The sequence below is a fragment of the Anopheles darlingi genome, chromosome 2, assembly GCF_943734745.1.
Source record: "Anopheles darlingi chromosome 2, idAnoDarlMG_H_01, whole genome shotgun sequence".
Taxonomy (NCBI): domain Eukaryota; kingdom Metazoa; phylum Arthropoda; class Insecta; order Diptera; family Culicidae; genus Anopheles; species Anopheles darlingi.
Window position 1 is genome coordinate 6,110,001 of NC_064874.1, and position 23,015 is coordinate 6,133,015.

Sequence of the window (23,015 nt, forward strand, 5' to 3'; positions counted from 1 at the left end):
GTAAATTACGTAGGGGGAGGGGGTGTATCTGTGTGTTTCTGCGTAACCATATCATATAGTTGTATATATAAGTTTTTTTTCTCTTAAAGCCATCATCCTTTTTACACATGTTGCTCCATAATCCCGTAGGTGGCTCTATCGTCGCGGTTAATGTGCTGTTTTTGTGTGATTTTTTGTTTTTTATTTCTTATGGCAAGGAAGACTGATTGATGCGTACTAACAGGATTGTGGGGCCATGGCGCGCGGGGCCTGGTTAGGTATGGTGGTGGCCTACGTGGCCAAGGCCAACTTTGTTACCTAACTCCACTCTCAGTTATGCTATGATGCCAAGATGCTTGAAGATTCAAAGACAAACTCGTTATAAGCTTAGCTGGCTGGCTGGCTGACTAGTCTAGTACGCTCGCGCAAACTCACATGCACACACACACACGCATTCGCACAGATCATTTGTTACCGTAGCAACCAATTTCATTCTTAAAAAATACAGTCCGGCACACGCGTATGCAGGGAAACGGGTATGACTTATCCGTGCTCTATGGCGGAGTTTCCGTTGGCCTATTTCCTATTTTCTCCACTTCTCCGCTTAACATGCTGACGATTGAGATGTCCCTGCGACGAAGCGATAAGCGTACGAAAATCTAGTAGAACACTTCAAGCGGAGCTGGAGTTTCTTTTCTAAGTTTTTTTGCGGTCTAACAAACCCCTCGCGAACCCTATAACTGACTGGCGGAACTGACGTATTGGTGGGCATCTCACTGACAAGGCATCGTTAAATATTTAATATTTGATCTGTTGAACGTGAATAGGGTACACGTTCGTCCGTGTACCGCTTTGGTTATGCTATGTGAACCGTCAACACCTTCGACAGGGGACTCCTCTTGGACTATCTACATCGTGTGGCCACTGCTAGTGCTACTACCTGTTCCTGATTGGACAGCGAAGAAAAATGGGGATCAAAAATAGAAACTAACGGCATCAAACCATACTAAAAAGGCAGCGACGAGATTGAACCGGTGCATCGATTGCTATCTAACCGTGGGTTTGTGTGTGTGTCTTTGTATGTGTGTAAAACGGGCGTATGAAAAAGGAAAACTAGTTCTTAGATGATCGTCCTGGGCCATGTTTAAGGCTGCATCAAAAGCTAAAAAGAAAATCTACTACAACAAAGCTAAAGTGGAAGGTAGTGGGCCCATCCAGAGTATGATTTCGTATCGCTGTGTGGTGTATGCGTGAAGGGGGGGGACTGTTACGAAACCTGAGTTTACAACCTTCTCTGTCAATCAAGACCTCGACTGCACGGCATTCACGATTGCCTACAGTGAGGCCATTTGCGCCACGATATGCAGGAAACGGTTTTTCGCGTTCGCCGCTTGCTGTTACTGTTGTTGGCCGCACCGGTTGAGCTACTAGTGGAGCCGGGTACCATCATAGGACCGGCAACTGTGTGCCTCAGGCTCGGTTTCGGCGAAAGCGAGAAGCTTCTCGAGGGTCGCTTTTCCGATCCGGCTCCACGACCGCCGCCGCCGCCACCACCACCGGTACTACCGGTCGTGATGTACTGCTGGTAACGTGAACCACCATCCTGCAGGCTAACGTCCTCCGAATTGAACGATAGTGACTCCATCCGACCGAGATAGTTAGGATCGAGCAGCGTCTGTTCCTGCTCGTATCGCTGGCGGGCCATTTCTTCTAAAAGAAATAAAATAAGAGGAAAAGTCCGAAAGGAAAGCAGTTCTGGGGAAGCGTTTACCGTTGATATCGTGTTCGGTGAAGTAAACGGCCGGCATATCGCGATCGCCCTCATAGTGGTGTGCTATCAGGTAAGGCAACACGGTGGAGCACCGATGCCAATCGCCCTTTAGCGGTGGTATCGGCACGGGCGGGCTAGAAGCAACCGGTGCAAACTGGAACCATCTGGAAGGCAGAGAAGCAGACGTCTGTGGTAGACGGATTTGCCGACGGTTCTGGACGATTCACACACTTACTCATGGTGGCGAATTTGCTGCAGGGTGAATCGTTTTGCCGGATCGGCTTGGAGAATGTTTACCAGCAGATCGGCCAACCGACATTCCAGCCATTCGGGCGGTTGCCACTCGCATTTACCTATGTTTTCTAACAATTTATAAATATTATCACCTTCGAACGGATACAATCCGGTAGTTATATTGTACCTGCAAGAAAGAGAGACAAAATGGTCAGTATTAGGGAACACGGTACAACAGCTGTCCCGGATGTCCCTTACAGAGTAACGCCCGTGCTCCAGATATCAACTTTAAATCCTGAGAACACCTCATGGCCGTTGGCGATTTCGGGCGGTTGGAAGGCAGGCGAACCCTGCGAGGTCGTACACTCGTCCGTCGGTGCAAAGATGTCCAGTGCCTGTGGAGTGGGGGGGAATGTAGACAATTCATGCTTCGATCGTCACCCGATCCGGCACGGCTTACCTCCGCCACACCAAAGTCGGAAATCTTTAGCGTGTGATCGAGTGTTAGTAGCAGATTGCCCGGCTTTATGTCCTTGTGAATGATGCCACGACCGTGCAGATATTCGAGACCGTCCAGCAGCTGCACGAAGTAGTCGTGCGCCTGGTACATCGGCAGCTTCCGGTCTCGCACCGAGTCGAGCATCTCCTGCAGGCCCCCTACACAGTACTCCATGATGAGGTACATCTTCTGCTTTTCCTCGTTGTACAGCACATCCAGCAGCTCGATCACGTTCCGGTGCTGCAGCTTCCGCAGCAGCTTGATCTCTCGTCCGACGTTCTGCTCGCCATTTGGAATGCGTCTCAGTTTGCGTTTAGTGAGGATCTGGCGTGGAACGAAAATAGAAACCAAATCGATCGTTAGCCCGAGGTGCGCTAATCCGGTTGACCCGGGACTCACCTTGACCGCTCGCCTGCTAAGCGTTTCAGAATCGAGCACCTCTTTCACCTTGCCGTAGCTGCCCTCGCCGAGGATGTCCCCCATCACGTACTTGCCGACGAGTTTGCATTTCTTCTTCTTCTCCTGGTAGATGATGTCGGAACTGTCCACCCGGTTGAAGACGGTGCTGGTCGGATCGAGGCCGATCGGCAGGTCCAGCCGCTCGAGCTCGTCGTCGTCGTTAATCCACTCCACCACGGACTGGCTGTTGCAGGTCTTGTAGACGTCCTCGAGGCTCTCCGTTTTCGTGGCCGACTCGCTCGTCGGCTCCTCGCAGGCGTACGCAAATCGGTCTTCCGACGGCGGGTGGACCGGAGGACTTTCGGTGGACAGACTGGCGTTCATTTCGAGGCCCTCGGAGTGGCCGCGGAGCAGAATCGACGACGACGATCTACGCGTTCATGTTTTCCGTGGCCCGGGCTGTAGGAAAAGGAACGAACAGCGGAAGGATAAAAAAAAAGGAAGACGAAGCGTTCGAGAGGAGAGTTCTCAGAAGGATATTTGGGGACGACGGAGAAGCCCGGATTCGGAGGGCTGGGAAGTTCTGAGAATAGCAGACGACGACCCAGCCCGGAAAGTCTTCTCAGGCCTTCCAAATCGAGGTGGAGGACGCCAGAAAAAGGATTTGGGATTCGTTTTCGGGGTTCAGCCCGGTCTTTTTGGAGAAATTTAAAATTATTATGAATAAAAATTAATTTATTTCCATGAAATTTATAGTTTATTTTAGTTTAAGTAATAAAATATATGCCTTTTTTTAAAGAAAATTCATGGAAAACCCAAAAAAGTTAGGCTTTTCGGAAAAAGATCCGGCCTTTCCGATTCTGATTTCTGATTGGTCCTCCGATTTGGCGTCCAGCAGCTGATCAGTCAAGGTCACCTTCGTCGTGGATAACCTCAAAATTGCAAGGCCCAAAAAAGGGTGATCATCTCCGCAAAAGGGTAATCAACTCTGGAGGAGCCGGCCGAAAAGGGTAATCAAAAGACTATGGCTGGGGGTTAAAAAAAAGACTATACCTCTGGTTTTTCTTCGCGCTCCGGTTTTCTGCTTTTTCTACGGTTTTCCACGCTTCTTTTTCGACGCGGACGACGGCGGGAGGTGCGGGGGGGACTCTGAGAACTCCGGATCGCACGAAAATTCACGAAAACTCACGAAAAACGCGAAAAATTTTCCTCTGTTTTGGTTTTTTCAAAAAAGAATAAAAAGAAGAGCAAGAAGAGCAAATAATTTCGAGCAACTTGATTTGTTGCTCGAAAAACTGCTCGAAATAATGGCAAAAGCCATAATTTCGAGCTCGACAAATCACCCGAAATAAACGATAAAAACGAAATACATCCATTTCAAAATTTGGCGGTTAAAAAACCGGTGGAATGAACAAGAACCTTAAACAAAAGATTAAATCAATTTATGGTGCGAAAAACTACCCCAATATTATCTTTCGACATTGAAAATGATATGGCATCTCCCTCCCCTCGTTTTAACGTTTAAAATGTAGTAGAGGTAATGGGGTTTCTTTATTTGTTTTAGAGATATCGACCTATTAAAGTTGCTTCACCACAAGCGTAGAAAACGGATGCTCGGGCCCGGCGCGATCGGCATACGTTTTCCCGTTAAACACAAACTCCGAGTGGGGCACCTGATTCACGACCTTGAATCCATTCTTCTCTCCTACTCGCTGTGAGATTTTCGAGGTAAAGAGTGCCGAAACGAGCTGAGGCTTTTTTGCAGTGCTGGCCTCCTCGGAACGCAACTTTTGCGCTAGCCGAACCGATTCCTCTACTAACCGCGTTCCAATGCCGCGTCCCTCGTAATCGGGCAGGGTGGCTAGAAACATGATCTCCAGCAGGCACGTTACATTGAACCGCTCGAACAGGTTCACCTTCGCGTCCATCGTGATCATGTACTGCATCAGTGACCGCGAGCTATCAGTCGTACACTTGGTGTCACGAAACTGCTCAAAGTAGTTGCAATCATCCGGTCCGCTGGGAGTCTGGGTGAAGGACGGACAGAAAAGAAACGAGGCCACAGAGGCGATTACTACGGTCATCACTTCGTTGCGTTTGATTGCGATAGAACCTACCTGCAGCACGTTAAATGAAACGCCGACGATCGTATCGGTTGGTTGGTGTCGTGCGATCAACGAAACACCCCCATTGGCCACATCCAGACAGAGCTGCTCGAGATCCTTCTGGGCCTGCGGTGTCCGGTCCACTTCCGCTCCAATGCAAACCATTTCGTGTAGAAAAAATGATTTTCTCAGCACTTCCAGCGCCTGTTCACGGTAGCGGTCCTCGTACCGCACGATCTCTATATCACCCATGCTTTCGGAATGAAGCTTCTATGAACAGGTCAGCTGGCGATGTTGTTCACTGTGATTCTCGGGTTGAATAGAGCCAACGATTGCAGTCCGGTGTCCGTGCGCGATAGAAAACGTTTGCCGCTAGACTGACCACCAACCTGTTATGCAATGAATGCTGGAAGATCGATCACCGTGTGCTGGGTACATCTTATCTTCCATAGCTGTGTTTGTACCTAAATCACGTGAGTGAAACTGGTTCTGGGCTGATTTGCAGATTGCTCACAATATGCGAATGAAGGCTGGCCCGCCGCGCGAATGATGGCGACCGGCGGTCGTTAAACAAAAAACAATCAACAGAATTTTACAACCACTTTTTGAACCTTTCTGCTTGAACGAAGCGTTCGGCACGATGGTTGTATCTTTTTTTATTTCGGCTTTAACTCTATTTGCCATATGCGAGACATCAGACCAACCTACATCGCTACGTGGATCAAATGTTAAATTTGAGGAGAACAGCCGAACTTGGAATCAAATTGCCGATTCTTTCAAAATTATACCTGAATTTGTTCAAAAAATATACTCCAGCTGTACAAAAATATGCGCCTATTCGCAACGTCGGACTGGGATAGTTAGTATTTGTTTCAAGTATTTAAGCGCTATCGTAATTTTTTGGTTTGAAATATTGAAGGAACAGATTATGTTGTAAATGATTGCCAAGCTTAAATTAAATAAATATTCATGGTCAGTTCGATCATTCTAGTACCAAGGAATAGTGGCCAACGTTTTCGCATGGCAACTGTGATCGATGCCACAATGGTTCGTTGAAATGAAGGTAAGATAATTAAACTACTCTAGTCCTCCGGATCAATCTCATATCAATTTTTATTCTTTTCATCTGCTCGCACTGTTTAACATACTCCAAGTTGCCAATGTCACAACAACTGACAAAAAGGGATTTCCTCAATCCCAATCCCATGCCGGGTCCCATTTCGCTTTTTTATTATTCTTTCGGCGACATAAAGCGTCCATCTCCATTCTGAAGTGGTGATATTAATCTCAATTGGTGGTTTTATTAAATTTTACAAGAAACGGCAAGCGAGGCCGAGAATCAACCGGCGCTTCCACCCTTTTCAGTGGTAGGCAGTGGTGCGCGAAACCGTGGCCGGATCTTTTTTTTTTTTTAAACGATTCCGAAGGATTTTAGCACCCCTTCGATTCAAATGCAATTAAGTGACCCAACCGGGACCGGGGCCTGATGATGTCCCTATACGGTAGGCAACCCCTCTAATTTATCATCGACTGCACATCTCTCGGGTTTGGTCCGGGGATTCATCCATGATCCGGTTGAAGATCGTATCCTTGATATTTCTTTTTTCTTTGTTATTCTAGTTTTGCAAACGTTTCCAGTTCGTCAATTCAATCGCGCCCCGGATATTTTTTTATCAATCCGATCAAAACGGATTGCAGTGATACCTCAGCTGAGGCGCAACTTAAGCGTTCCCTCCATCAAGTGTCAGGCTTAATCCGGAGGACGTTCTAATTGAAAAGTCTACTTTTTGATAAACCTTTCTGGGCGGGGAAGTTTTTCAAGCGAGATTAGGCGACGCTGTTTATGTAGACCTAATTTTCAGTCCAGCAATTCAGAACGCTACTCTACCTATCAACAATATGATTTTTAATACATAGCGAACTTTAAACTCATCAATAGACGTTACTGAAGTTACTCAAAATGGCACCTTTTGGCACACCAGATCAATGATTAATGATTTAAAATGAGCTGCTAAACATGTGTCCTGCATTTGCAGCGACCAACCATTTCGCTGGCACACGAAATTAACCAAAACATATCGCTAACATATCACCAACCAGCAGCAAGTAGGTCTTTGATTGAAACCAAATACCGTCCTCGTGATTCCGGGCCCCGTGGGTTTTATTTACTCAGGTGCTGACAACGGTTTCCAAGGTTCTGAGCACACACGTGAGTTCGGGAAATAACATCAGACTGATGGCGATGATCGTCGACCAGCACCAGAGGCATAAAGCGATCGGAAGGGTCTCCCTCTCGTAAAAAGGACCTCCGTGAGTACATTAAAACAACAAACTTGGCACCCTTTCGGTCGGAGGGAAACAGCAGAAATGCTCGTGACGAAGGATGAGGCTCACGTGAAACATGATTTTAATGAAGCAATCGAGAGGGTGAGGGAACCACCATTTAAAAACCATCCATCCACTACGCCAAATCGAACCGCCCCTGTCCGTTAACGTGTAGCGCATCACCGGGGTGGCACAGCTTTTGCACACAGTACGCGGTGTCAACCGTTAAAAGGATTACGGGTCCTGGAGTGACTAGGGAACTAGGATGGAGGAGCTGAAACATTCGGAACCATACCTACCATTGCTGGCCGCAAACGCAAATAGGAGGTGACACACACGCTCGCGGATGTTTGATTTAAATATTTTAAAATAATAATTTTAAAATTTATTTACAAATAGTTGACGGCGTTCGCACCGCCGTACGAGACTTTGCCAAGCGTTGCGCCTGGTTTGTCTCTCGCAGCAAGAGCGCCAAGACTAGAGTGTTGTTGTTCCGAAAAGGTTGTTGCCTTTTGTTGCGATTCTTTCAGTTGCACATAGTTCCATTTTCCCCTGATCAACAGATGCCATTCGATGCGTAGGTCGAGGGTCCACCGCCGGCGGTCACGTTGCGATGGTTGTTGCTCCGCGGATCCTCCGGTCGCCAAATGCGCGCAAAGTAGCGCCCGTTTGCGTTGCGATCGCCCTTCCGGTGCCAGGATAACGAATGGGTCTGGCCGCTACCACCTAGCGAGTGCAGCAGAAAATGGAGAAACAAAACATGAAACTACTATTAAAGCAAAAAGGACAAACAGCATCCCGTCATGGCGTATGGCGACAGCGTGGTGTTAAAAGGTGGAAGCTTCCTTTTCCGATCCCGGAAGTGGACTTGAAATGGCTACAAATTTCCCCGTCGAGTGTGTTTACAAATCCTTCCTCCCTACCGCATCCGATCCGATCCATAAGTGCCCTTTGCCTTTCGGAGGTTTATCCCCCGGCGTCCTGTTTTTCGTTTTATGTTTCCATCCAAATGGAATACACCATTTTTGGGGGCTCGTTCGGTTTCAGTTCGAGGCCCGGTCATCGCTAGACAGCGCAGTGCAGCGCTGTTTACAAAGATAACAAATACGAATGAGCTCGGCTCGCATGTGCTCGCATTTCCCAGGGTCCAACGTAGATGGATGGATGGATGGCAAAAAAGGGACCTATATGCATTGGCTCCCTTCTCCTGGAGCTGCTGATGCTGATGGTTTGTGCGCAAAATCGTCCGCAACACGCAACGGTCGGGGACAGCCCCACCACCTCGACCTCACACAGGGATGTTACTTTCCAAAAGCGCCTGTCGTTTGTTATTTTGTATGGGAGGATGGGCGTGAGAACTTTGGGCTCATCGTTCAGGTGCTTCTATGTTTTGCTGTGGGTGTGTTCTGGGTGGAGGATTTGAATGTACGGGGAACAAATATAGTCGCATTAAGCAGCAGAGCCGCAATGGTGACGCCATATTCGTTGGGTGGGATTAAATCGATCGAGATGTCTACTAAAGTGGTCCATGGTTCCTGCTTCGTTAAACTTTAATGGAGGTTTATACCGAGAACAGTACAGAAGTAGTTTCAATTTTGTGGTGTTTTATGCATAATTCCACATCAGGAAAAAGCAGAAGGAGGGGTCCAGAATACAAGTTCTAATTCAAAACAGTACTGTTGTTTTGTGGTAAACTGTTTTCAAGTTAGTTCTGCAAGCTTAAATTAATCTTTTTATTCGAAACATTATTTGGCTTACGTATTTATTTTTTTTTCTCGAGCTGATTCGCTTGAGAAAGTGGAAAAAATCATTCAATGTTTTATGCAGTTCTATTAAAAATTTATTAAACTTTAACATAAATGCAAAATCATGAAATATGAATAGTAGCTTGAGCACATCCGAAACGTCCACTTTGCATTGATTGCGCCAAAAATCGAAGCAAACTTTATAACATTAGTAGCATATAGCAACCATTAATGTTTGAATTCAACCTATCTCAGTTTAATCTCTACATAGTACATAGTAGCATAATATCTTTTTCCTTTCGTCCATTTATTTTCATCTAACATTCTATGCAATTTATAATTTGACGACAAATTTTTTAATACGATCATCACGGAGTTCATTGCCTCTACAGCACGTTGCGTAAGCATTCTCTCTGCAGCAAAGGACTCTGCAAAACCCCTTGGAAATGCGCCAGGTTTTCCCATTCCCAGCTGCCACCACAACGCAGCACAAGCGATCTACCTACAACCCATCCATATCGATCAATTCGAATAGCGCGAAGCAGCAGGAGGACAGTACGTGAACGATGAGCTCAATTTTCAACCGGCAACCGAGAAACTGCCAAAAAGTGTTTTCATTTATTCATGCCACACCACACGGAGCAACCGGCGACCGGAGGGGCCTGCTCGGTGGCCTTTCTTCTGCCTTGCCATTGGCAGTGAAACGGGGCTCATCAGACGAGCCTTCTTCCCTCGCTCCCCCCAGCAAAATCGAAACTACCGGTTGCCTGTTCCGGACCACATTCAGGCCCGGTTTCAGACAACACCGTGACACAATAACTGCATCAGTCACGGTTTCCGGTGAATTATGGGCTCTCCCTATCGTGGCTCGGGCGAGGCTGGCCCAGTCTGCCACGGCGCTTGATTGCTCATCGCAAGGACACCGTCGATCGGTCGGCGAAGGGATTGCACGCCCCACGTTGCTTCCATGCAATACGAAAGCAATCGAATCGGCCGAATACCACACCGTGATGGTCATGATCATCGTCGGAAACCGTCGATTCGCCACGGAACATTTGCTTTCTACCAAAACACAGCCGTTTGCCAGTTCGTCCAAAGCCCGTAGACCCAGTTACAGTGCGGCACAGTTGGCCCACGGCCAGAGAAGAGAAAAAATGGTAACATCTACGCAACTGTCGATCACCACAAACGTAGGTCGGCAGAAAGGACCATAGCTATAGCCGAGATAAAAAAAAATCGGAAGGAGCAATGTAGGGTATTGTAAATCAACATATTACGCAATATTTGTGATCATAAATTGGGCTGGGCAGTTTGCGTCACCTGGTTGGGAATTAGCTTAATTTGCGTGAGATTTACGGGGAAATATCACAAAAAAGCACTTCCCGAGATGCACCAGAATAGGGGAGATATGGACACTTCGACTTGGAGAGTAGTACAGCACAACTGTCGCGGCCTATTGTCGGATCTTACCTCGCACGATAAACTTCTTCGGTGGTTCCTTGACCGGAAGCCGCTTGACACCGTTCGTGCCCGGTTCGTTGCCGTTCTTATCCTTCCGCAGCATTTCTCCCAAAAACGAGATGTAGCTGATGGCCAGCTTCAGTGTGTCCACCTTGCTGAGCCGCTTCTCGTACGGCAGGGTTGGAATGTGGGTCCGCAAACCCTCGAATGCCTCGTTGATGCTCTGCATCCTGCGACGCTCGCGAAGATTCGCCGCCTGCCGTTGCTGAGCCTGCTGTGAGGCGCACTTTGGCCGCCGGTACTTTGACGATCGATTACCGTAGATCCTGGCAAGTGAGAGGACATGGGAGTTGATAAGAGCATAAATTAATGCCACCCACCGTGATTTCGTCTACTCTAATAGTACAGTTCTGAGAGCTACTAAGAACTCTAAAATCAATTAGTGAATAACTAGATCTTTAAATCAAAAGTCGGAAATTTAAGAAAAGATTATATAAATTGACAAAATGGTCTTTTCAGTATAGTTTTATTTTAAAATGAAAAATGATTTGAGAAACATAAATCGGAATCTCTGGTTAATGATTGTGACTAATGGTGCATTTAACACAAATTTGGATAGCATTAAAGAGTCCTATCACTGCTCATCAAACATCGAACAAAAAAATGCTTACTCTTTAATTGAATCATTATTCTCCTGGTCGCTGTTGAAACCACAGTACGATTCACTGTCCGTGCTGTTTTCGTCATCGCCGAGGAAGAAATCCGAACTGTTCGAGGTGGTCGAATCCACATTGTTTGCCTGATGCAGATGATGATGCTGATGCTGATGCTGCAAATGTTGCTGTTGCTGATGCGGTGTCTGTTGCTGCTGCTGTAGCAGATGCTGTTGCTGATGAGACTGCTGATGGTGATGATTGTGATGCAGCGTATTCGTATGCAAACTGTGATCGTCCTCCAGCAGCAACGTATGTTGCTGTAAATGATGCAACGGTTGCTGCTGCTGATGCTGCTGCTGTTGATGAACCGACGGTCCCTCGAACAGATGGCGGCTCATAACCGCCTCGAAGTCGAAAGAGTCCATCGAAAACATCTTTCCGCTGGGCTCACTGACTGACTCACTCAAGGACTAAGTATGACTAGAAGTGGTAGGCTAATTTGACTAGATTGCTCCACCGATTAAACACTAACAATACACTGCACTTTACATGTTTTTCCACATTCTTATACAACCCTCTCAGCCCGACCTTCAGACAGGGCTGCTGCTCACTTTGCGCTAATCAGATTAAATGCCACACGCTCCGTGCTGTTAACCCACGACGCTTGGGGTCCACGGTAGTTCCCACCATGGTCACGTGTCACAGGATAAACACACGGTGGGTTTTGTAGTATGCTCAACATACCAAACAACACTTTACCACTTCAATTAGCACATCATTTTGCACCCGAAAAAATCACTTCCGATAACAAACCCGCGCGCGGCACACGCCGGTGTCGTGTCGCACACGTGTCGTCACTTAGACCGGAACAATAGGAACAAACGGTGACGGTGGCGAGTACGCCAGGGATGCCAAGATTAACTCCCACCCACCTTGCTCCACTGCAGGAGGTGATTCTCGTTCGGTCTCTCTATATTGAAAGGACCCCCCAGGGAAGGACCTTCTTCGATGCTGGCCTACGAGAAACTGCAGTATACGGCACACCGGAGTTCCCAAACCGCGTCGAGCCCTCGAAAAGGTGGAATAGGGGCTGTGTCATGTGTTGTAGGCAAAGCAAGGCATGCTTTCCCCTGGACACATTTTACACACTGAAGGGACCATGATTGTGGTTTCGTGGTGCCGGGAGGATAAGGATTGAAAAACCACGCCCCTCGGTGTTTCTATTGGTTGAGGGCAGGTTGGCCGGTTGTCCGGTGTGAATCGGTTCCTGCGCACTGCGCGGCATTGATCCTGCTGAACGAGGGTACATCTTCTCACATATTTTCACACATCGTTGAGGAGATTTATAGAGTCGTTGCAATACTCTTGGGGAAATTATGAATAGGGAATTAGCAAACGGGGAAAAAAACACTATGATACCATAATTCCACAGTAGTTTGGGAAGTCTTTGTCTTATTTTTTCTCGGATAGTTTAGTCGCAGGATTTATTACAGAATGGTTTTGTTTTGAAATGATAACCTTCGCGGTGATTAGATACTGATAGTAATTAGTTAGGATAAGTGACCTAATAGCTCTCGATGTATTCTGTTCATCGTTGGTGTTCGTGTTCGACTAATTGTGGTTAACGAAAGATAATGGTTTAAAGGTTTTTTTATATCTAAGAATGTGAAGATGAATAAGAATATGTAAACATGTTCTTGCTTTTTTGGGAGTTATTGAATATTTAAAATTATCTTAAATTTTTCATCTTCTAATGCACTTCTGTTTAATTTATTTTACAAGTTGTCGTGTATTTTTCACAGCCTACTAATTACTCGTAAAAGTACAATACGCTTTACTTTTATCTCAGAATAATCAATTATTATGTGTTCTTAATTACTCTGATCTATTTTGTGTGCATAATGAGCATTCGATGGTTGTGCTGATGTATAATAGAGTTCTTCAATGATTTATTGCTGTGCCGTACACCATACCATAATATTTGCCGATATATTTCCAAGACATTTGCTACCATGTTCATCCTCTAAGATCACCCCGGTTGCTTTAACGCGAATCAACAAATTAGGATCAATATGTTTTCATTCCTCTCGAAACACGCCCGAAAGGATTTCAATTCGTTGCCCCTCGATGACGGTATGTTTGCTCATGGGAAGCAACAGCGGGTGATAGCCGCGAAAGAGGGGCGATGTTTGCACCCTCACCTTTGACCCCGCGGTGGTTTAGCGCCAGGACATCGCACCTCACCCCACGGCAGCATGCCTGTGGCCTCCTGCCTCAGGAAGTATGTACATTCTTCACGACGCATCCTCCTTCCCCGGCTTCCTTCGTCCTGGGGCGTAGAACTGCCATTTTGCTGCTGCCCATTTTGTCCTCACAAAGCACTCCCGGACACCCCTAAACGGTCCCTCGGGACTTGCGGTGGTATGATTTGTAGCTCAATCAACCCTCAATCAGTGGGAGGTAAATACAGCTGGCCGCTGTGTGCGCAGGTTTCCTGTTTTCGAGTGGACGCGGTTCATCAAAACAGGACTACCAGAGATTCCTGGTGTGACATAGTTGGTCGGAGTCGAGTTGGGTTTCAGGAATGTGCCGCTATGCCGCGGGAATCTTTAGCTTGCGAAGGATTTAGTTTAGAGAAAAATGAAGAACACACACTTACTTTAGTTCTAATTTCGCGTGAGCTTGATCTACGTCGATAGCATCTGCTGTGCCGGTCGCACTGAGGTGTGAAGGGTTGATGGCCAACGATGCATGTTTGCTTATTTCCGGTATGCGCGATAACTGATGGCACCCAACGGAACCCCTTTCTGTGGAGCGAACAACAATCGTTCTTGTAACACCTGCTCCAGCCGTTGCAGTAGCTCAACACGATGTCTCACTCATCATCATTATTAGTGTTCGTGTGTTTTTTTTTCTATTTCCTCTTTTTGTATCAAATTCTTCAACAAACCATCGCTGGCCAGCAGTAGTACGGTACAATTTTATAACATTTTCCGTCCATCCATCGCACTGGGCTAGTGTGTAATTAGAAAGAAAAAGGTTTTTGGAGAAAAACGGGAATATAAAACGCCGCACCAACACCGGAAGGAGTTGGTTAGGAAGGTTAGTTATTAATATTTGAATGGGCTGGCCCCTTTGGGGTTACATGTAGATGTGGTCCCCGGCTCTTCGACCCAGCCGTTTCACCCTCTCCGTACCCGTACACGTGCGTGGGGCGAGGTTAAGTGCAAGTATCGATAATCGATGTCAAAGTTCCTGGTCGTAATGAAGCGTTTTACAACTGGAAACAGTTACCACTACCAGCTCGGGGGTCTGCTTGAGAAGCCCTCACCGCAGCTATGTTGCACACTGCATCAGCAAGGATCTATCACTTGGCTAGGGGTTGCGACGTAGGCAAAGGGATATAATGACAGAGTAGCATATCACGGACCCGGTTTCCATATGTCCTTTCTATGACGCGGGGTACATTGCAGTAGGTGCACATCTGTTTATGTAACTCGCGTGTTTTCAAACCATAATAGCTAGATCCAAACGGAGCACTTGCCATTCGAGACTCTTTTCATTTAACTAACAAACCATACATTGTACCTGATTTGATATTATAGACTTGTTCTGGCGCACAAATCTCTCCATCATTCCAAGGCATTCATGTAGTTTGTTATAAATTTGAAAGAGTTTCCGCAGAAAACCAAGCGTTCGAAGCTAGGTTCAAAGCGGTCATGCAAAGGTAAGCCTTTTAAAATCTTCTTTTCACTCGATCTCATTGAAGGACGATGATGATGACGACGATGACCAACGAAGCAACTGACGGGCGTGGGAAAATCGGCGGCTCAGACCATATGCACGACTATTCATTACGCCCGTGGAGAGAGCGGAGAGATATGCCTGGCACGGGGTACCGGTTGCGGAAAGCGCAAAGCACCGTGCACCAAATGACGATAATATTTCATAATATCACCCACCCTCACGCTGCTTTGCCCTGGCAACCCCGGCGTAACCCCGGCGCAACCCCTGCTGCTGGACCTCGTGGAGGAAGAGGAGGTGTGGAACCGTAACAGTCCTTGCCCAGTTCTTGCTGCCTCATGCCGCAGTCCTGAAGCGAGTTGGAGCATAAGCCACTCGAGATCCCGGGACCGGTGCCGTTATCAGTGCGATCAAAATCAATAGAACCGCAGCTTGTGCTAGCAGGCGGTTTGGGGCGCGATTCAATCAAAAATCTGTCCCCTCTGTGTCCAGAGGGAGAGACAGAGTGAGACAGAGGGGAACAGCATTTTTACAACTGAATAAACAACTAATCGCCTGATAATTATCGCTACACCACGGGTGGAAGGGAGAAAGGCCTACCAAGGGAGATGCACCCGCCGCTTATGCTTTTCATTATCCAACCCCTGGTGCACTACAGGATCACACTCGTCCCGTCCCGTCCCCGAGGGGCGACCGGAAGCGGAGGTGCTCGCGCTTTGGGCGCATCACTGGAAACCGTGTGGGCATTGGAAAACAATAATAACTTAATTTTCCGCCAACGGTCCACACAGCTGGCCCGCAGCAGCGGACTCGCTCTCGATCTTCCTCACGGGAGGAATGCCCGCGTGTGGTCACGCTCGATTGCGGTTTGCGTAGTTTATGATGTGTCCTGCGTGATATCGGCACATTGATATCGTCATGCATGGGCGTTTTGAAGCTACCTTATTTGCTAGCTGATCGCTTATCGGAATCTGTTGTGACGTTAGAAATTTTAGAAAGCATCCGAAGGGCTGTAGCCGTGCACCCTCCATTCATGGCCCCAGGTGTTGGTCTGGTGCAGCGGTGCAAGGTATGCAAATGGTTGCCCCTTACGTCCTCTTATGTTGGTGTGTATTTTTGAGGAGTTTCGAGTGACTGCTGTAAATTAACAGGAACATTAAAAATAATGGATGAAGGCGCCTTTTGTGGGATTTTTGAAGTACTTGGACCAATAAACCAATGCAACCATCTTCGAAAAACTGGTCCTAAGATCTAAACGAGAACGTTGGAAAGTAAGATAAGTAATTATGTAAATATTTTATTTTATTTTGTGGGTTTTATTTTTAAAAAAAGCCACGTTTTTGACCATACCTTGTTTGAAAGTTTCACGAAATATTTGCGTGGCTCGTTGACTCGCAATCCTTCGCCTAATCTAATTCGTAGTTTTTCTATGAAAAAAGGAAAGGTTTGGATATTGATAAAGAAATAATGAATCCAAAAATCTTCTTGAAAAGAACAAACTCTTTTCCGGATTTAAAACTCTCGTGAAAATTTCAAGCGTGCTTCAAATTGAACACGGCTTAAACTTAATCTTTTCCGCCAGAGAAGGGGGATCAACTACTTTGAATTAGTTTTTAGAGAAGATTGCGCCACACAAAATGCGTGTCTCTTCGGAAATATTCAATATTTTAGTACTATTTTACTAGCACGGTGTGATTTGGCTCCAGATATGATTTTTATCTGGTCTTTCGGGTCGCTTAACGCTTAAGCGACCCTGTTGCATAGATTTGGTTAATGGGGTGCCCATGCAGCGCGTTGTTTTGGTATTCGTGACGTGTCCCCCAAACGCCCGGTTCCTGGAAAATCCTGAAAAAGGATTTTCGAAACGCATTTCCCCAAAGCACGATGCGAATTGTGTCGGTTTCGTTGTAAAGTTTATTTTAGAGTAAATCTACATTCCATATACTAGTTCGCAACCGGAGTGTCCCACCGTTCAACCGAAACGCACATCATGACAGACACGCGAAAGTTTATTATCGCTGCCGTAGGCATTTTCGTGTGCTACTTTTACTTCGCGATCCTTCAGGAAAAGATCACCCGAGGACGGTATGGGGATGAGCTGCAGGACGATGGATCGAAGGGTGAACGATTCACCTACATGCTGGCGCTCGTCGGCGTGCAGTGCATCTGCAATATGGTATTTGCTAAAGGTAAATCAGTTCTCGTCATCGGCGAACACGCGGCATGAAATATCTAACGATTTGATTCTACTTTTAGTGTTACTGTTAGCAAAACCGCAACCCGTGGACAATACACCGAAGGTGTACTACGCTAGCAGCGCCCTCACGTACCTGCTGGCGATGATCAGCTCAAACATGGCCCTGCGATGGGTGGCCTACCCGATGCAGGTGGTTGCCAAGTCAGCGAAACCGATTCCCGTTATGCTGCTCGGTGTGTTGGTGGGGCGCAAGAGTTACTCGATACAAAAGTACCTGTTCGTGCTACTGATCGTCATCGGGGTGGTGCTGTTTATGTTCAAGGACGGGAAACCGAACACCGGGGCGCCGCTCGAGCATGAGGGATTGGGTCAGTTGCTGCTTGTTTTAAGCCTCGCTATGGACGGTCTTACCGGGGCGATTCAGGAGCGCATGAGAGCGCACAGTGCACCGTCCGCACAGTACATGATGCTTGCAATGAACGGCTGGAGTTCGCTGTTTGTGTCCTGCGGTTTGCTGCTGAGCGGCGAGGGCAAAGACTTTATCATGTTTGCCTCTCGACATCCACAGCTTTTTACGCATCTTTCACTGCTAGCGATCACCGGGGCCCTCGGACAGCTATTCATCTTCATGATGGTATCCTCGTTCGGTGCCCTGGCCTGTTCCGTTGTGACGACAACGCGCAAATTCTTTACCGTACTGTTTTCCGTACTATTCTTCGGTAATACGCTATCCGGTCGCCAGTGGGTAGGCGCCCTGTTAGTCTTTACCGGACTGTTTGCCGACATGTTCTACGGTAAGAAGCCTCCGAGCAAAGCTCCGGTACCAAAGGCCAAAAGTAAAAGTGAAACGGAAGAGTTGATTCGCTAACACTACTTACTAACACCCCTCGAGCGCGGATTTTGGAGTTGGAAGTGTTTTTCTATGTTCCTTTTCAATACATCCACTTTGCAGCGCTCAAAGATGCTCCCTCCAGTAATCCCTGTGACACTGTAACAGTTCAACCGGGAAATTGTGGCAATCCAGAAGAGAATAAAAATCTAAAAACAAGCGAGTCATTATAAATAGCTGATATGATGTTTTCGAATTATTATTTAAATTTTAAGGCGCTAAAAAATAGCTTATCATGGTAAATTAATTTCAAACAAATGGACTTTACACCTTTTTGCAAACTGTAGTACCGTAAATCTTGAAAAAATAGCTACTATCTGATTCAATAACGGTTACAATTTCGCACATTCAACATCACGCACTGACCGCTAAAAACCTCCCAAAGCGATTTCCGTTGACCGTTGGGTTTGGGTCGAATGGATGGGCGTGAATTCAAATTGAAAACTCGCAGCCCGGCGGAACGTCTAAAAGCTGCAACGAGCCGTAAAAAAACGGTCCACCGCCGTGAATCCGCTGGTGCGGCACATGCGCAATCGCGGCTGACGAGCGGCATCAACACGCCGCCACAGAACAAACAAGCAGCTGGGACAGCTGACCGAAACGCGGCCGCCCTGACCGGAGAGTAGCAGGTTTTTTCTCGAAGTTCTTCTGTTCGTTCGCGTCCGTGCTAGTGAAGTGGTGACGTCGTGAATCACGCCTATCGCGGTCGCTGGAATCACGAGAAGCACTCCACTTAACTCCTCCTCGGTCGTAGTGCTGCTGCTACAACCGCAGTAGTAGTAGCCCGTGATTCGGTTCGGTTGATGCGGCTACTTTGCCCGCGGTTCCTTTCTGTCTCTTGGCAGCTCGTCCCCTCGTTCGTCGTGTGTCCAGTGGTAACGTTTTGCAGGCCGCGCATGTGGATCCTGTTGTTTGATTGTGAGCGATTTCACGTGTGTGTCAGGTGTTTTTATTTTAAGAACCGAAATCCGGTGCTTCTTCTGCGTTCCACCTACGAGGTTTGATTTTTTCGTCCCCTCAACCGGGTTTCCGGACAAAGCAGATCTTTACCGTTCGATTCGTCGCTTGTCCAGTGTCGTTTCCGTCCAATATTCTGCTCCGTCAAAGGATGACGAATTCATTCATCTATTTCGTAACCGCGTCAACCCCACCGGCCATCTTTTGGCCAAACCACGGCTGCACCGCACGCAGTAAAAAGATAGCGGCGGCCCAAGCGTGAGTGCGGCCGGGAATCGCTTTTGGCAACAACGCAACGAGCGACGGTGAAAAGTGCGAAAATCTTATAAATAAAAGAAGAACGAACGGGGTGAGACGAGCGGGCTTGCCGTGGCCGTTTTCACTTGCGCGTTTCGGCCGCTTCTTCGACGGGTGCTGCGAAAACTGTTTTCCCAATCGCCCCTCATCGCGTGTTCCCGTTTTTGTACGTGTGTGTCGCGTGTGTGTCCTGGGGTGATTGAGCAGAGTTTGCGTCAGCGCCGCGCCACTTTCGTCCTGTAAGAATCCAAAGGATCGAACTAGTAGAACGAGTGAGCACCGGGGGGAGAACGGGGTTGCCAAACACCCATCGCGTCGAAAGTGCGGCCAGGTTAACGATAACTTTCCCCGCGAAACACGCGACGCGAAAGAGTTGCGGCCCTTTTTTGCGACGATAAATTTTGCGTGTCCTTTTGGTGTGTGTGCGAGTGTGAAGGAAGATTTGCGGCAAATGTTTTGTTCCCGGTTTTAAACTCGTTGCACTGCAGCAGTGTTCGATGCAGTAAAGTGCGATAGAAGAGCAAGCGGTACTGGCCGCAGGAGAGGTACTCCGCGAAATCAAGGTAAATTACTTCGCCAGGATTCTAGGCGCCGTAGGAGAGATCGATTTCCATAACCTCAATCAAACGATCAGTAACATTGTGCGAGAAAGAGAGAGTGCGGTCGATCCCTTGGTGGTGCTTTAAAAGCCTGCCTGCCTGCCCACGGACGAGTCCAATGATTTATGTAACGAAAATCGATTTTCTTTAAATCATTGCCGTCTGCTATGTCAGCAGGAGCAAGGGGGGGGGGGGGGGGGATTGACATGTGGCACGGCATTATGTTATCGCCGGTGCGGGGTCGCGTGTTCACTCTCCGATGGGACCATTTTTGTAGAAAAAATGGATCCAAGTCACCTCATTGTGCGAAAGAAAAGGTTTCCATAACGATTCCTACAGTGGTGTTGGACCTATTTTGGTCCACTTTCAGTTGACCAACCCTGGCACGCACAGACAAACAGTCACCGGCGACGACAGTACAGAGAACGCGGCGTACTTACTTGGTAAAACCTGCATCGCCGTAGCCAGGATCAGAGCGGAATGCATGATGTCATGCCCATCATCGACGGTGGGATCATCAGCGTCAGGGATACACTGAAAAACCAACTACTCCTCGCACACTCGCTACCCGTTCTTTAAAGTCCCTTCTTGCCGCACGATACACTCCGCTGCCACGTTTCCCTTCCTGCTGCGGTCCCGTTGCAAGAAGTGCAATCGATGTACAAAAATAAAGTGGTCCGTGCACCCGTTTGTAAACAAAGGCAGCACCAGTAGCAGTTGCAGCAGTGGTGGTCTGATGCACCAAATCGGGTGCTAAAGGAACGTTGTTTTCTGTTTCTTTTTCTTCCTTTCCCGCTGTACCGTCATCATCATCATCATCGTCAGCGAGGGGCATTTGATACCAGGTTTGCCTGGCATAGAGGTGAGAATACAGGTGCATCCAAGTGTGCCGAACGGTCAGGTGGGCATTACCAGGTGCAGCAGAAACAGCAGCCACGTTGCTGATGGGATCGCATGTGATTAGAAGTAGTGGCATTGGAGATGGGCTAGCTACAGCTATGTTTGGGGTGCCGGATTGATTGCTTAATTCTCTCGTCTCGTGACTCTACTCTGGCTACTGTGCGGTATTCAAAATCCTTTTCCTTACTTCCATGGCGATTGCTGCATGAGTTCATGAATACATGGATCGTATAGGTCTCGACCTTGAACGAGTTTAATGGCCAGTGGCCAACAAACCAACCATCGCCATACTAGCCAAGCACTGAGAGACGGAGAAACAGAGAGGCAGACTTCCAGCTGGGGAAACGACTTGGAATACAGTAACTTATCTGCCAAGCTTGTTGGTCGCTTCCGGGTTGTATGGTCCAGTAATTCCCTTTTAGAGCCGGTGCCAACAGAACGGAGCCCGCCGCCGTGACTCACAATTACTTGTGTTGTAGACACAGTTGCTGCAAATGAGTTTATTTACAACTTAACGGACGCACGATTTGAATAAAGCAAATTCTACGCCTCTTTTTCCTGCCGATTTGTCAATCTGCACGTCGCACCATTTGTTGCCGCAAATATTCCGAGCTCCTGCCGAGTGGAACCAATAGAATTCCAACAGATCTTGTTGCTGCCCATCCGCCGCTTCCGTCTTGCGTTAATGCGATACGCTGCTGGCAATGGCGCGGCGGTAAGAAGACGTTCAAACGATTAGTGATGTCTCAGCTGGAATTGCAAGATACACAGACACACTAACGTACCAAGGGGTGCTACGCCACCAGACCGGATATACGAGCCTTTCGATGCGTTGGCGCCAGTCCCCCTGGACTGCCTACGACGCCTCGGGTAAGGCACGCGAACCCCCCTCCGTGCCCATATCGGTGTCTGATGGCGCCCGATGGCGGAATACCGATTTTCAGTCCGAAGCGCTTCAGTTTGTTTTTCTTTTTAATGATCGGGTTATAGACACCACCAGCAGCAGAAGCACGCGCATGCCCACTCGTTGTATAGTGAACAAATACGTTTTCCCACTTCTTTTTAATTACTCTGCGTTTTCCTCGGCCACCATCGGCCACGCAAGATGCATGCTACGCACAATTGATTATGGAACACGTATACGGAGGGTGTGCTGTACTGGCCGGCAGACGCGGTGGGGTGACGATCGGTCGATTCGTTCATTGGTTGACACTTGGAGCGTACGTTGCGACGATCATGCTGTTGCCATGCCAGGTGGTCTGACAAACATCATTTGCTTGGAACGTGACTGTTAGTTTGGATTTCATCTGTAAAGGATCTGCCATCAAGTAGCAGGAATTACTGTTCGGGTGAAGGTATGACAAATGGTTATCCAGCGCGGTTTCTGATTCACTTGACAAATTTCCAAGCCCGGAGTGCACATCCGTTTGAAGGTCATACAAATTGATGTCGGTTGGGAGTTGTTGGAGGTCGTAGCGCTCTCCCGGCCATCTCTGGGGTGTCGATCACAGGGGTGTCCAATTGTGGGATTGGTTTGCGTACGACGCGTCAACGCGCGGATGCGCGCGAACCAATTCCCGACCCTCACGCGACTCCACGCTTCCCTGTCAATTGATTCAATGAAGCTCTGGACCAGCCGCCACGGTTTACCAAGAGCACAGCAGCTACGAAAGCGAATATTTGGAGTGTAACACCCATCAAGCGTGTAGATGTAACCGATCGGCCGCGATCTTGAGCTGCTGGTTCAAGAGCTGTATACAAACCGGGCAAGTGTTGTTTACGTGCGAAGGAACGTGGCGTAGGTGCTATAAATCCTATTTTTGGAAGAGTTTTCCACGCATCCCGGGCACGTGCGCACCCTGGTTTGCCTTGAGCTTCCATTCTTGTTGTTCCATTAAACACCTAGAACGTAACGTCATCCAAGTGATTGCTCGTAGTTCTACCAACTTTTTACCAACGATCTTCTTCTCTTTTCAACACACTTCATTCGAGCACTCTACACGTTGTGCTCTAAATATTTAAACATAATGTGTCCCTTCAGAGCGCGTACGCAAATGCCTGTCCACAAACGATTCCCTACACAGTTTCCATTCGCTTTTTGCGTGTCACGTGGCAAGGTTTTCACACCAGCAACGTGTCCGGGTCTGGCAGGAAAGTGAGGAAAAAATCGTGAAACTTCCACACAAAAGCCGCGCACCTCTCGTTAGTGCTGCGATCCTTGGATAGCCCCGTGCTCACCTTTGCAACACCTCGCCGCC

The 23,015-nt window shown here is 47.8% G+C and overlaps 4 protein-coding genes across 5 annotated transcripts in view; 1 reads left to right on the forward strand and 3 right to left on the reverse strand.

Annotated features, from left to right (window-relative positions):
- Window positions 1-4,102, reverse strand: part of LOC125951982 (serine/threonine-protein kinase stk11) — a 4,508-nt gene extending 406 nt beyond the window's left edge. Inside the window, exons 1-7 of one of the 2 annotated variants that reach the window (XM_049681170.1) lie at window positions 3,936-4,102; window positions 2,883-3,341; window positions 2,445-2,807; window positions 2,243-2,379; window positions 1,986-2,171; window positions 1,751-1,914; window positions 1-1,686 (exon numbers count right to left, since the gene is read on the reverse strand). The exon at window positions 1-1,686 is cut by the window's left edge and continues 406 nt beyond it. In XM_049681170.1, coding sequence (XP_049537127.1) covers window positions 1,304-1,686; window positions 1,751-1,914; window positions 1,986-2,171; window positions 2,243-2,379; window positions 2,445-2,807; window positions 2,883-3,266 — 1,617 coding nt within the window. In that variant the 5' untranslated portion in view covers window positions 3,267-3,341; window positions 3,936-4,102 and the 3' untranslated portion in view covers window positions 1-1,303. Of the gene's footprint in view, window positions 1,690-1,750; window positions 1,915-1,985; window positions 2,172-2,242; window positions 2,380-2,444; window positions 2,808-2,882; window positions 3,342-3,935 lie in introns of both variants that reach the window. The other variant, XM_049681169.1, reaches the window with a different exon arrangement.
- Window positions 4,103-4,425: 323 nt separating this feature from the next.
- On the reverse strand, window positions 4,426-5,348 carry LOC125951989 (uncharacterized). The gene is made up of 2 exons (XM_049681178.1): window positions 5,000-5,348; window positions 4,426-4,909 (listed from the first exon to the last, which is right to left on the reverse strand). Exons 1-2 carry the CDS (start codon window positions 5,237-5,239, stop codon window positions 4,460-4,462), a joined length of 690 nt encoding a protein of 229 aa, XP_049537135.1. The 5' UTR covers window positions 5,240-5,348; the 3' UTR covers window positions 4,426-4,459.
- A 2,456-nt stretch (window positions 5,349-7,804) lies between these two features.
- On the reverse strand, window positions 7,805-11,624 carry LOC125951985 (pancreas transcription factor 1 subunit alpha). Its single transcript, XM_049681173.1, has 3 exons — window positions 11,190-11,624; window positions 10,528-10,844; window positions 7,805-8,038 (listed from the first exon to the last, which is right to left on the reverse strand). The coding sequence occupies exons 1-3, from the start codon at window positions 11,606-11,608 to the stop codon at window positions 7,869-7,871; spliced, it is 906 nt and encodes a 301-aa protein (XP_049537130.1). The 5' UTR covers window positions 11,609-11,624; the 3' UTR covers window positions 7,805-7,868.
- A 5,084-nt stretch (window positions 11,625-16,708) lies between these two features.
- LOC125951984 (solute carrier family 35 member B1 homolog) lies at window positions 16,709-18,185 on the forward strand. Its single transcript, XM_049681172.1, has 2 exons — window positions 16,709-17,107; window positions 17,175-18,185. The coding sequence occupies exons 1-2, from the start codon at window positions 16,909-16,911 to the stop codon at window positions 17,981-17,983; spliced, it is 1,008 nt and encodes a 335-aa protein (XP_049537129.1). The 5' UTR covers window positions 16,709-16,908; the 3' UTR covers window positions 17,984-18,185.
- The last annotated feature ends 4,830 nt before the right edge of the window (window positions 18,186-23,015 follow it).